This window comes from Equus quagga, chromosome 3 (genome assembly GCF_021613505.1).
Source record: "Equus quagga isolate Etosha38 chromosome 3, UCLA_HA_Equagga_1.0, whole genome shotgun sequence".
Classification (NCBI taxonomy): Eukaryota; Metazoa; Chordata; class Mammalia; order Perissodactyla; family Equidae; genus Equus; species Equus quagga.
The window spans coordinates 118,576,682-118,591,713 of record NC_060269.1 but is presented as its reverse complement, the minus strand read 5'-3'; the positions used below and the strand labels follow the sequence as shown (position 1 = coordinate 118,591,713).

Genomic DNA, 15,032 nt, shown 5'->3' with positions numbered 1-15,032 from the left:
ATAGATTTTTTTTTCTTAAATACTTATTCTAGAACAGTGTCTAGAACATGGGTATTGTTAAAAATATTTGATGAATGAATGACTAAATAAACATCATAATTTTAAAGTTTGCACTCCCATGTTTCAGCTTTCTGAGTAAATGCAACGTCTGGTAACGTGGTTGCAAGTGCATGATCTGGACTCAAATCAATCAGCTGCAGTCCTAGTGTAGCCACTTATTGGTTGAGTGCCCTTAGCTAATGTAATAATAGTACAGACATTATATATTCATAGAATGAAATTAGAGAATCCATGTGAGATTGTACACAGCCTGGATTTTAAAGTGAATTATTTTTACTCCAAAAATTTTCATTCACAATTTCCAAAAGCAAAATTTTCAAGGCAGTAGTTGAACACAGCTATAGATGAGTAAATGATGAAATGGAAAATTCAGAGAGGATGCTAGACTTTGATCAGAGGAAAATAGCAGAAAACCTGTGTTTTTCTTTATTTAAAAATTTAGCAAATGGATATTAAAGTTGAAATAATTGCCTTCTGATGGTTTGTCTATTCAGGGGCCATAATATGTCCTATGGATAAGCTAAAATAGTGTCAAATCGAGAGAGTGACAGGGTAATTGTACAATGTAAGTCTCGAATGTGCCAGCAATGTTCTCTGCCTTCTTGGAATACTGTGGCAATCTTAAAGTAAGTATACAAGGGTTTGGTCCTGGAGTATAACATGAAAAGTAAAATATAATTTAAAAGTATGTCAAAGTTTTATGAAGAAACTAATGAAAAATGGGGGAAGGGAGGAAAGAGAATCCTAAAACTTACAAAGTTAGGAGTTAACATGGAAAACTCTATGTCTCAATATATACACACTACGGTAGGTTTACAAGTTTACAACTCACACATAGCTGTTTTATACGTTCTCATTTATTTGGATATTTTGGAACAAATTTTTTTAAAATAATTACTAAAATCAGCAATAAAATGCCTTCGTTGTTGGTATCAGATAAACAGTTAGCTACTTTTCTGAGTCTTACGAGAACAGGAAATACAAAGCTTAAGTTTTGACACCAAAGAAGACCTGGGTTTGGGTCCTGGACCCTTCACTTCCTAGGGCCGTCCTTGTGTAAATTACTGAATTTGTATTCGTATGAGCATAAATGAAATCACACATGTAAAATACTTAGAGACATGCCTGGCATACATAGTAAGTGTTAGATATTACTTTAAAGATTGTTATAATTACCATTATAACAAGAAATTATAGTCAATCATTCAACACTTACGTATCTTAGAAGCAATAGAATCAATTCTAATATACCAATTTGATGTGCTATAAGTTAAGGTAAATATATGATTGGGAAGGGGGAGTAAGAGCATACAAATATATAAAAAACAAAAAAATTTTTATAGCTATGACTTTCGAACATAGCTCAACACTATCATTAAAGAGAGATCTCTGTTTTGTGGTCCACTTGTTGAAAGTGCAAATCCTAACACAAAAATAGGATCAAAGAGAGATCTTAAATAATTTTTTTAGGTCCAAAGAATCTACCGCTTGGGGAAAATTCACAGCATAAGAAGCCACTCTTTACATGGGTGGTCCGAGAGTCTTTCCTAAGGAGAAATATAAATACTCTTTTCTTGGTGGGCAATGCTAGGGTCTCCAGTTACACCTTAATTTTATTTATCTTTTGCCAGGGTACCTCAAGCGTCCGTATCACTTTAAGCAAATATAACATGAGTATTTAAAACAGTATCTCTAATAGTGAGTTGCTGTTTATAAAAATAGAGATTTTTAACGTACCGAGGCCTTATTTTTTAGCTTTCTGTTTCGTGTGGTCTTTCCTTTTTTGTTGCTGGTGAAATAATGCAACGTGCCATATTCCATCAAAGCTGCAAAAACAAAAATGAAGCAAACAGAAACAAAGAGATCCATCGCAGTCACATAAGAAACTTTAGGTAAGGACTTCCTGGCGATTGTACTCAGAGTTGTCATAGTCAGAACTGTAGTGATACCTGTGGAGGGAGGGGAAAAAAAACCAGAAGTTGGAAAATTACTTAACAGACTATTTTTACTCTTCCACGGGATTAGGCAATATTATGAGTGGAAATTAACAATGGAAACAAAAGGATGTGATTACTCGTGATTTACAAAAAAAATTAAAGTGCCGGTAACCATAGCTACATTATGTTCAGTGTGCTCTTTGTGTCTGTATGAGTTTTTTGGTTTTGGTTTTGGTTTTTTTTTTGAGGAAGATTAGCCCCGAGCTAACATCTGCTGCCAATCCTCCTCTTTTTGCTGAGGAAGACTGGCCCTGAGCTAACATCCATGCCCATCTTCCTCTACTTTATATGTGGGACGACTGCCACAGCATGGCTTGCCAAGTGGTGCCATGTCTGCACCCAGGATCCGAACCAGCGAACCCTAGGCTGCTGAAGCAGGACATGCCAACCTAACTGCAGAGCCACCAGGCTGGCCCCTGTATGAGTTTTAATCATCTAAATTCAGTGGAACACAAGTAGTTGACTCCCCGTACCCATCCTTCCCTTCCTAGTAACAGACCACCCACTTTTTCGCTGGCATGTGGCTGTCTGGAAGAACAACTTTCTTTGTCACCTTTCTCAGCTATGTGTGGCCGCAGGCTGAGATCTAGCCAAGGAGGATTAAGACAAGGATGTAAACAACGTGTCTGAAAGATGGCGTTAACAGCGATTGAAGGGAATCAGAAGGTACAAACTTCCCGTCGTAAAATAAATAAATCATGAATAGCATGGTGATCATAGTTAATAATACTGTATTGCATATTTGAAAAGTGCTGAGAGAGTAGATCTTAAAAGTTCTCATCACAAGAAAAAAAATTTGTAACTATGTATGGCGATGGACCCTAACTAGATTTATTGTGGTGATCATTTCACAATATATGCAAATATTGAATAAGTATTTTGTACACTTGAAACTAATATAATGTTATACATCAATTATCTCTCAATTAAAAAATAGAGATGGCATTAACGAGACAGGAAATGCTCCTTTCTCTCTTTCTCATAGCTTTCTGCTGGAATACAATGGTCACAGCACCAGCAGCCACCTTAGAAAATTAGATGATCATGAGAATTAAAATCACTCACAACACAGCAGAAAGCTCCAAGGAGCCTGAAGTCACCCTTTGACTTCCTCCCTCTGGACTTTTTAAATGAAAAACAAACACCCCTCTACCTAATTTAAGCTATGGTGATTTGAGGTTTTCTGCCACACATGGTTAAAATTACTCCAAACTAGTACAGTGTTTTCTTACACAGCAACTTGAATTAAACCTATTTTTTGATCTCAAAGTTTAAGTAAGGAAAACAGGCAAAATTACATCAACGGAAGATTTTAAAAGCACAGAGGAAATCTTCATATTTTGAAGAATTCAGCATATAAAATTAGGATATCACCCTCGGCCCCAGCCCTATGTGTATATCCTTGGGGGTGTCTGTTTCTCTTTACCCATGGCCTTCTTGCCGTTCTTAACTCTTCTAGTTTTAGCCTCCCAACTCACAGTTGCACATGCTTTATCTCTTCTTATCTAAACTGCCATAATTCTCATTCTTTGTCACATGCAATATGGCCCCATGAACATAATTGTCTACTCTCTAAAAAGTACTCAATAAAATGCCAGATGACTATTAATTTCGCCAATTATTCATAGCGTGGAAATACCTGGGATGAAAATAAAAATAGAAAGGGTCTCTTTGGGATGACGAAGGCAATAGCCACCTCTTTTCCTCGTCTCTGTTGAAACGTGCCCTAATAATTCTTCTTACATGCCTATCTTTTTATTTTCATCATCACTTAGGGTTGAAAAAAAAACTTAAAGATGACACAGGTATGATGGTTTGGGAGTCATGAAGGCAAATTTAGGTTCAAATTCTGATGCTCCCGTCTGTTAGCCCTGTGGCTTTAGAGAAGTTTCTTAACTCCTCTGTGCCTCCCATCTAAAAAAACTGGCACGGTAATATCTTATTTGGTACTATAATAAATTTATATAAAAGGTATTTATTTTACTTATTTGTTCTTAAAAGTGGATACCTGGAATACTGATTTTAAGTCTTTCTTCCTTTCTAATATTAACATTTTAAATCTATAATTTCTCCTTTATGCAACACCTTACCTGCACCTCACAAATATTTATATGTTAAATTTTTATTAAAATTCAATTTGAAATATTTTCTAATTTCCCTTTTGATTATTATTTGACCCAAGGGGCATCTAAAAGGTCATTTTTAAATTTCCAAATAAATTATTGTCTATATTACTTTTATTGATTTTTAATTTACTTCGTTTTGGTTAGAAAAATACTCTGGAAAATTTTAGTTTTTGGAATTTTATTGAGATGTTGGTCAATGTTCTATATGCTCTTGAAAATATCATGCATTCTGTAGTTGGGTGTAGTGTTCCATTAACATCAGTCAGGTCAAGTAGTTGATAATTTCATTCAGATTTTCTACAATTAATTGATTTTTTTCGTGTATTCATTTCTTCATCAACGAATGAGAAAGAGTATTAAAATGTCCAGTGATGATTTCAGATTTGTCTATTTCTCCCATTATTCCTGACAGTTTTTGCTTCGCTTATTTTTAAAACAGTGCTATGTTTAAAAAGCTTTGCATATATGGTAAGTGCTGAATAATCTCAGTGAACACTAGTCTTCCCTCTTTCTTGCTTTGTATACTGGTTTTCTGATAACTTAGTAAATCACAACATTCTCATAGTCAGACAAAGGTAGATTTCCAAAGATATTCCTAGCTGCCATAATTATGTTCCATCCCAACAAAAAAAATCTTAAAGCTTTGATTTCATTATCAATTATTGTATTAAATTTCACTTTACTAAAATATGACTACATTTCTATTTCATAAAGTAAGGAAAACTAAAGCAGAACTTAGCTTCTAGACATTTATTTCTTTAGTTTTTTTTGTTGTTGTTTTTAGGAAGATTGGCCCTAAGCTAACATCCGTGCCCATCTTCCTCTACTTTATAATGTGGGAGGCCTGCCACAGCATGGCTTGGTAAGTGGTGCGTAGGTCCATGGCTGGGGTCCAGGCCAGCGACCCCTGGGCCTCTGAAATGGAGCATGTGGACTTAACCACTATGCCACCGGGCTGGCCCCTCTCTAATTTAGTAATTATTATGACAGAGTTCAGCTTAAAAAGAACATGGTGGATTTCCTATTAAAATATCTCTGAGTCCACAAAAATAAGAAAATATTTGGGATTTTAAAAGGACTCATTGATATTTCTTCCGTGGCTTCCCCTGTTCAAAGTCCTGCAATAGTCTCCCATCACATTTGGTAGAAAATCCACTCTTTAAAATGACCTACTGAAACTGACATGATTTAACTACTGGCCACCTCTCCAATCTCATTTTCTACTGCTACTCAGTCACTTCTAGCCACATTGTCTTCTTTCTGACTCTCAAGCATGGCATGCAAGGAAGAATCCTCTTCAGAAATTTGTGGTTCTCCCAGCCTGGACTATCTTTTTACCAGGTAGACACCAGGCTAGCTCCCACACTCCATCAGGTCTCTGCCATCTCCTCAGAGAGATCCAGGCTGACTCCACGAGATAATACAGCAAACATCATATCCACCCACATCCCCTGCCGTTCTCTAACCATTCATTTTGCTTTCTCTTCATAGCCTTTACTACTCACTGACATTTTACTATATGCTTTTTAGATTTGTACATTACCCGTATATCCCACTAACATAAATGTTTTATGTTTTAACATGAACATGAGGGTTTTACAACTTTTGTCCACTGTTAACACTACAGCACCTAAAACTCTGCCTGTTTCATAGAAAGCATTTGATGAATGTTTGTTAAAATGCAATGTTGAATAAATGAGCTCAGGCAATTGTCCTTCAATTACATATATATATATATATATACACCTTATCCTTCTAGTTGATATGCTAATACTAAAAAATACGAATTCATGCAAAAATACAATTCCATAATTGGCTATTCTCTTTCACGACACTATGGCATATGGTTTTTGGCTTCATGGAAACCTAATGATAGAAATAATCCATTCAAATTCTATCTGGGAAAAAATACGAGAATAATGTTTAAAAAATACAATTTTTAAGTCATAACTCATAGTAGCATACAAAAAAACCAAAATAATTTATTCACCTTGGAACATAAAATAATTTGAGACAATGGTAGGAAATGAAACGAGGTCTGAGTGCATTTTGTCCCCGAGCTGTGTCTACACCTCTGTTTAGCCTCCCAAAGAAACTGCATTTCCAATTACGGAGCTAGATGCCTCAGGCTTTACCTTGCTACTTTTAAGTGATTTGCATTTTACTATATTTATTAAATGGAGTTATTTACCAGCTATCATGGAAACCACATGAAAACCTCTTTACTGTTGAAAACAGAAATTGTCCCAACTTTCTTCATGTTTTTTAAGACACAATTATCAGTAGTGTGATTCTTGTCTTGGGAATGAATCAATTGATCAATAAGTTGTCTACATATACAAATACATGGAAGTAAGTTGTCATTTTCTTTTAAACAAATGTATAGTAATTACATACATTTTCTTTTATGATTTTGATTATTGCTATGAATTGCTAAAGAAAGAAAACAAGAGTCTATTTTATCAAGCATGAATTATAAATTACTCTTTTAATCAGCGTTATTGTACAGGCAACTTTCAAAATATTCACAGACTAATGACACATTTTATAGATTGCAGAAGCCCGGATCTTCTTGTTCCTTTCAGCAACCTGCCCTTTAGGCAGTCGACTCTTCATCAGCACCATTGTAAAAGCAGAGAATTTCAAAGCCTTCTAAACACACACTAGTCAATAAATGCTGGCTATTAATCATTCAGCTAAAAAATAGAATCTTGATGAAAAGTGATTAAAAATATTGACTGAATTAAGACTGAGGGACTATGTGTAATTTTCATGTGTTAATTCTTGATGTGTATTTATGCTTCTCGACCTCTATTAGCAGGAAAAATAAAAATTTTTCTGAAATTTCAAGTTCTTTACAATTCTATTTTTACTTGTTTTTCATATATTCATTCCAACATCATATTGTACTAGAGTATGTCAATTTTTGCCGTATTGTAGTTAAAGGAATATTTCTACTATATTAAACCATAAACTTTTATCACATTAAAATGTTGTTAAAAGTCCTATGACATTATAGCATAATATTACATGTCATACCCAGTGACGTTCTTGCAGGTACTGCATCTTTATTGATCCAAAAAGACACCCAAGAAAGAACAACGGTCAGAATACATGGAATGTAGGTCTGAATAGTGAAATACCCCATTCGTCGGCTCAGGTCAAAAAAAATTGTCATGATAATATAATCCCCTGGAAAAAAAGAAATACGTTTTATTTGGGGTATAAAATATATAAAAGTGTAGATTACAATCTGCAGGTTTAAATACAAGTGCCATTTGATGCCAGCATTCGTCACTGATTTGCATTTCCTTTTTACCGGATATCGTGTGGGAGATTTCAGTTGAGTTCCGTAGCCCTACAAATGCAAACTGATATAATCTCCAGTATTTAGGATCAGCCACTTCCACAGAAGGCTTTTTCCACTTATACTCAATTTCATTTTTAGGGTATCCATCTAGATAAAAAATTAAAATAAAGATATGTACATTAGCAGGATCCAAATCTGTTACTCTTGCAATACCGACATTATCCAAAGACAAATTCTTTGAAACTTATTCTCATTTTTGTATTATATGTCAAGTATAGAAAATACTGTATAAAATTTATGTGTATAGTTTAAAGAATAATCATCCGATGACCAAAAAATAATAATTCACGTAACTCCACTTAAATCAAGAAATAAAACCTTGCTAGCTTCCAGGAAAACCTATATGTCCACTCCAATATAGTATTTTCCCTCCCAACCAGAGGTAACTACTAACCTGATTTGTGATAATCTCACCCTTGTTTTTTTTGTTATAGATTTTCTGATATACATTTCTAAAAGATATAGCTTAATTTAGGTACTTTTTGAACACTATTTGATTGTTGCCATACTGGATGCAGTATTTTGTATCTTACTCCTTTTAATATCATATTTATAATAGTCCTCTATGCTATTATATGTAGCTGTAGTAAATTTGTTCCATTGTAAAGGTGTAATAAAGTTTATTTATCAATTTTACTGTTGTGGGCGCTTGTAATGTTTCCTGTTGGTTATTACTAACATTGCCACTATTAACATTATTGTACATGCCTCATAAAACATGTATATGCAAAGGTTTCTCTGGGCCATATACCTAAGTGTGGGATAGCTGGGTCATGGGTTACATATAATTTCCATTTTATGAGACAGTGCCAGTCTTTTTTCCATAAAGAATATACCAATCTCATCTCTCTCACCAGCCACAGTGTGAAAGTATATGGGGCCCCATATTCTCATTAAACTTGATGTGGACAGTCTTCTTTATTATACTGATCTGTAGAATGTATTTTATTTCATATTTTACCAATCATAAATGAAACCCAGCAATTTTTTCATGTTTATTAGATTCTTGGTTTTTTTCTCTGGAGGACTGCTTGTACAATTGCCTACTATTTTATTGGGTTTTCTTTCTTTTTGTCTGAATTCTGTCTGTATTCTGGATACTAGCCCTGTGTTAGTTATCTGTATTGAAAATAATCTTGCCTTCTCTGTAGCTGTCTAGAATGGAGGTGCATTATTTCAACAGGGATATGTTTTAGTTTCTGCCACTTGACAGGGAAATCCACAAAGGCCCTTTGGACCAATGAAGTAAAGGAAATTTGAGCTGCAAGTCCATGTGGGGTGGGCTTGTGATTCAATCCTCTCAAGGAGTTAGTTTATTCTTTCCCTTTAGAGGCAACTTTCCTTTTTAGACCTTAGTGGTTGTGCGTGCTTGTATAGGTGTATGGGGAGCACTTCTTCATTTTACCTTAAGTGCCCAGCCTTTTGGAACCCAGCTGTGTGTAGAAATTATGTTCTTTCAAATTTCCAATCCACAATGCTGCTAAAATCAAAGCTCAAATTTACCTTGTTTGGTAAATGTCCTCAGGTCAAATTGGCTACAAAACTTCTTTCTTTCTGGCTTCAACTTTTTTTTTTTTTTCCTTTTTCTCCCCAAAGCCCCCCGGTACATAGTTGTGTATTCTTCGTTGTGGGTTCTTCTAGTTGTGGCATGTGGGACGCTGCCTCAGCGTGGTCTGATGAGCAGTGCCATGTCCGCGCCCAGGATTCAAACCAACAAAACACTGGGCCACCTGCAGCGGAGCGCGTGAACTTAACCACTCGGCCACGGGGCCAGCCCCTGGCTTCAACTTTTTATGTGGATTTTTGTGGTTGAAAATTCCTTCCTAGTGACCACTTAAATGTTTTTGAGAAGATTTCAATAAGATTATCAGCCCTGCAATGAAACAGCTGTCACCTGTGTAAGGATCTGTTTTCTCTTTCATTTTTCAAACTTCTCTCTCTTGCTCTCTAGAGGTTAAACCATCTTGTTTTTCCATAATTCCCACTCTTTATTATTATTATAGAGGTAATAGAGTATAGTTAAATTATATAGGAGTGCTGGCACAAACAAAAATGGTGAGCTAGTTACTTAACTACCCTAAATCTCATGACAATGACTTTTAAAATGGGGGCCATAATGAAATCTTCCAATTACAATTGTGAAATATTAGACGTAGAAGGTTTAATTCTCTACTGGACCCATATGGAGTGCATGAAAAAGTCAGCTATGACTCAAATGTTTATGTCAGTGACACCCAGTTGCACTCATCAGGATAAAATATTAATTCCCAATAAGACAGTCAAAACTAAAGAGATATCATGCCAAGAGCTTCGACGTGGTATCTAGAGGACAGTATAATAATTGCTACATCTTCAAATATTCACATATCAACTATTCCTCAAGTGTTCCTATTAATCAAGTCTTTGTTGTGATGTGGCTGCTTTATTTACTGAGAAGCTAATGTTAGAAAATCAAACCAGTGACATATGAGATTATGAATTAAAAAGGACATTTTAATGAGACAAAAATCATTAGAAAAGTTAAGAAAATTGTTAATAAAGGTCAGCAAGAGGTATTGGGAATTTTGTAAGTGAAGTAGGATAAAACTTATGATACTTCTAATCTACTGTGAATAGATTTTAGAATGTGATATATGAAAAAAATTGAATTTCAATAAAAGGAAAATAGCATTAGGCAATTCATGGATATAGGTAATATTATTTTAAAACTCATTTTACATGTTTTCAAGACTTGCTCAATGGTATGTTATCTAGAAAAATATTTTTATAAAAATACATGTGAGGGTAAATAGATTGGGAATATAAAATAAAATTGGCATTTATATAGAAAGACTGTAACTATTTCCTTGGAACAAAATACCAGGTTTTTGTATACACATTGTTTAGCTCTAATAATTTCTCTGTTTTATGTATCCTTTTGAATAAAATAAACTTATTTCTACCCTGGATTTTCCAATTCATTGAAGTCTTCTCTAATATTTGCTATTAACATAGTAAATACTCTTCACCAAACCAACTTATAAATTATATTTTAAAATCCAATGAAATAAAGTTAAATCTTGCCTCCAGGAAGATGAACAAACTTTGAATAAACTTATTCATGGCATATGAAAACATTTGAACACAATTTATTTTCAAAGTACTTTATTTAATCAAAATAGGAAAAGGGCATTTGGATAATCTAAGATTAGTAAAGAATGATATAATAAAATATATACATTCACTATGCATTTATTGTCACTTTTTAATTTAAAAGCAAGTATTTTTTCTAAGAGAGTTGAACATAATCCACACTTCTGAAAATTGTATAAATCTTCTATCTCATTTCATTTTACATTTTTAAATAAACAGTGTCTGAGGCTAAAATTCTATGAAATTATTAAGCATTTTGTCACTTACAGCTTGAAAATTCCAGTGGACAGGAATGTTCGTCCATAGGAAAGTTATGAAGCTGAAGGTAACATTCTGCATTAATTGTCAATCTATTTAGATGGAAAAATAAATATTAAATAACAAGAAGTAATTTCAAACATTAAAAATGTTTTGTCTAATTTTTAAACATGATTTTGACCTGCAATGTACTAGGAAATAATAATAAGTCTCAAAGTCTTAAGTGGTAATATCATAACATTCATAAATGAATAAAACATTCTAACATTTTCCTTTCCAGCCAATTAAGATGCCTCTGTAGGCATCTTATGTAGAGATCACACATTTCAGTATGATCTCTGTGTTTACAGTTAAAAATTCATCCTTTGGGATCTCAACAATCACATGTGTACACACACACAGATTAACAGAGTGTACATGGTTAAGTATGGTGATCTTTTCTCTTTATCATAAAAATTTTTCTAAGGATGATTCTTAATAAGCAGATATGTTCAAGAGAATGAATTAAATAAACTTGAATCTTATACATCAACCTTCATTTAATCCTTTCCTAGGATGTTTTACATCATTGAAAATCAAAGTGTTTTAAATGTTATGGCAGGATGGGCTCCTAGAGAAAATCTCCGTCAATCGTTTGCACTATCAATTGAAACCATCATGTTCATGCCACTACCTCTTCTGCTTCAAAGGAGGGAAATCAAAGGTTTTTTTTTCTCTTTGCTTTTAGTCCTTTTCACATACTAGTAATCTGAGCTTAAACAAATGTTTTTAAAATATTCTACCACTTTAGAGTTTAGGTATGAAAGGAGCTCCGTATTTCTTACTTTGCAACTTTGAAAGAGGGAAATTTATGAGGTAATCACATATTGGTAATGAAAATAAATTAGAGCAACTACATCTTTTTTTAAAAAACAGTATTACCTTAGAGTATATAGAACTCGGCCATCATTCCAAATTCGAAGAAGACGATTAGGAGTTGTTATCCAATGAGCATCAGATTTTCTTGAGTTTCTGAAGAAAGTGTCAGGAATCCAAATTTTTCCAACCATATTACTGTTTAGCATAAGCACTTTCATGGTACTATTGAATTTTAAACGACTGTCGAACCAGGTTTGGGCAAAAATTATATCTATTGTGTATTCCTAAAAAATAAAAATAAGAGTAACAACTTATAATAGTAAAGCCACTATCTTAGACATTTTCTTCAGACATTTGAACGTTTATATTACAAAGTTTCTGTAAGTAAATAGCACTTAAACTTAGTCTTCTTGGAGTAAAAAAAGCATGCCATTATCCTAAGTTTTCTTTTTAATTGTTTACATGAGTCATGTAAAATAAAATCCAAGATTTCTAGTCATTACTGCTGCCAAATGTGGCTGTAAATTTTTTTGTAAATTTTATTCAAGATTTTATAATATGTAGGATATATTCATTAAAAGCAAATATTCTTAATCTTAATGACTATATTAACTTTTATAATATTTACATGGTGCTTTAGTCACAAAAAATCAGAAATAAGTACAAAATCAAGACGCAAATACTCACCAAATTATCTAAAAGCCCTTACACTGTCCTTTGTCCAAAAACATCAATTATGATTATTTAGATTCACTGTTTTCAAATGTTTGAAAGCAACCACACACAAGAAACCCTACTGAGCATTTAAAATATTCCAAGTACTATGTTGAGCTTTGCCTGTATCATGTCATTAAATCCTTACTACAGCACTGTGACATAGGTACTACTATAATCTTTATTTTACTTTTTTATTTTTTACTGAGGGATATTAGCCCTGAGCTAACATCTGCACCAATCTTCCTCAACTTCATATGTGCGTCACCACCACGGCGTGGCTGACGATTGATGTAGGTCCATGTCCAGGATCCAAATCTATGAACCTGGGCCACCAAAGCAGAGCACACCAAACTTAACCACTATGCCACAGCGCCAGCCTGTATAATCTTTATTTTAAAGTAACATTTATTAAGTAATAGAGAGGTAAAATAATTCTCCGCACATCACAGAGCTAATAAGCAGATGATATGGAAATGGAGACACTGCAGGTTGAATGCCAAATGCCCATCCATAACAATCGCAATATAATGGTGGTCATAATGGGGCCTGACAGATGCCAAGATTAGAGCAAAGGCTCTGTGCACAATCAGCAAGTGATGGAAAACAGGAAATTGCGTGGTACGAGAGAACTCTCAGGAGTAGGGAATTAGCTGTTACCTACCTTTGTCTCCTGACAAAATGCCTGCCACATTGTAAACATTAAAATTTATTTAATAAAATTAACGAATAACAATGTAGTAATAATCAATGCAATTGAGGAAAGAAAGTGGTTATATGTATATGCATGTATAACTGCACTATTAAAAGAGGAGGAACAGTAAACTGAAAACTATGAGGTATTACATGAATTACTTGTGGTGGGAGAGATTGGTTGCTCACTCTTGAGGTAATGCTAGCAATTGGCCAATTTACCTGAGAGAAATATTTAATATAAGAAATGGAAGTGTAATTGGGAGTTTAAGTAATGAACGAAGATTTGAAAAAAACGATGGGGACAATAATAAGTAAATAGACTAGGAGTCAACATGTTAATAGAAAAGTTGGGTCAAATTCTGGTTTCCAGACAGAGTATTCATAATTATAATTTACTTGACTAGAATACATAAAGTAAATTGAGAGGGAAACCTCATTTTATCTATTTCGGTGGGGTTTTTTATTGAATAAATTTGACATGTAACATTGTGTGAATTTAAGGTGTACAGCATGTTATTTTGATATATTTATGTATTGTAAAATGATTGCTATTGTAGTGATATTTATCACATTACCTAATTATGGTACAATATGGTAGTCTATAGTCATTATACTGTGCATTAGATCTCTACTGCTTATTTACTATTCGTTACAAGTTTGTACACTTAAACACCATCATTTCATCTATTTTAGATGAACAGTGTTGCAATTTGGGAAAGGTACATACATATTAATAAAATTATTTAAAATCCAACAGGGGCCAAAACATTATGTAATTGAGTGTGAGATGTATGCTCCATAAAAGAATTAAGATGTATAGATAAATTATTATGGATAATTTGTCCATGTAATGTGTCATATGTGATCATTCAATCATCTATCCATATATTTAGCATCTACTGGGTGTCAGTCATTGTTTTGCATAGATGTGAAGAAATGAAGTCCTTGTGCACAAAATCACTTGTATCATGACCCCTTCTTCTCATAGTCTTATTTGCCATGGTGTTGCCCGAGTAACTTAGGGAGAAAATTAAAATTTAGCTTTTTCCAAACTACGATAGAATGATGCAGAACCAAACTGTGCTGCAGAATATACACTGACAGTGCTTTTGCAACCATGTAAGCTTTATACATTCCACAGCCACAACCTTGCTGATGTACCGTTTGCAATTCAAGCTGAGTTCTAATGCAAAAGACGTCTCACAATACATAATAATGAAGCACATTTATTCTGTAGACACTTAACTATCTTATTAGGTAATGCTAACAGAGTGGTACAAAAATGGGCATGCATTTTCAGTGGGTCAATCGGTCCTGCCAATAACCCTGGTGTACCTGCTCCCTGAACCTTGTGGAAATTCTTGGACAGCTTCACAACAGTCATTTTTAATTCTTATTCTGACCTCCTGCTTCTCAGGCCAGATGTTTTTTCTTTGGACTAAATTATGATTTATCCAAGCAGCCTCTTCAACTGCCACAAATGATTAACCATTCAAAGTCGAACAGTGTAACCTGTCTTAATAACATAGTTTTTGGTTGTAACACTAAATACAAATAGAAAGAAGGCTTACACTCATTTTACGGTAGATCCAAGAAAGAATATTTAATCAATATTATGTGCCAGAATTATGCTGTACTTTTATATGAAATCAAACTGGTTAAGATCAAGGGAGAGGCTAACATAACTGCCAGGATTGTGGCTTGGCAAAGATCCATCCCCGGTTGGTAGAGGGAACCTCATGCTCCCTGGTAGGTAAACTTGGCTGCGGTATTCTAACTAACAGGGCATTACAGTTGGCACTTGAGAACTAATTGTCTAGG

The 15,032-nt window shown here is 34.0% G+C and overlaps 1 protein-coding gene across 1 annotated transcript in view; it reads right to left on the bottom strand.

Annotated features, from left to right (window-relative positions):
• LOC124237451 (gamma-aminobutyric acid receptor subunit gamma-1-like) overlaps positions 1–15,032 on the bottom strand; it is a 68,439-nt gene that overhangs the window by 8,258 nt on the left and 45,149 nt on the right. Inside the window, exons 4-8 of the mRNA XM_046657078.1 lie at positions 11,865–12,085; positions 10,953–11,035; positions 7,503–7,640; positions 7,223–7,375; positions 1,798–2,009 (exon numbers count right to left, since the gene is read on the bottom strand). Of these exons, the coding sequence (XP_046513034.1) occupies positions 1,798–2,009; positions 7,223–7,375; positions 7,503–7,640; positions 10,953–11,035; positions 11,865–12,085 (807 nt within the window). The remainder of the gene's footprint in view (positions 1–1,797; positions 2,010–7,222; positions 7,376–7,502; positions 7,641–10,952; positions 11,036–11,864; positions 12,086–15,032) is intronic.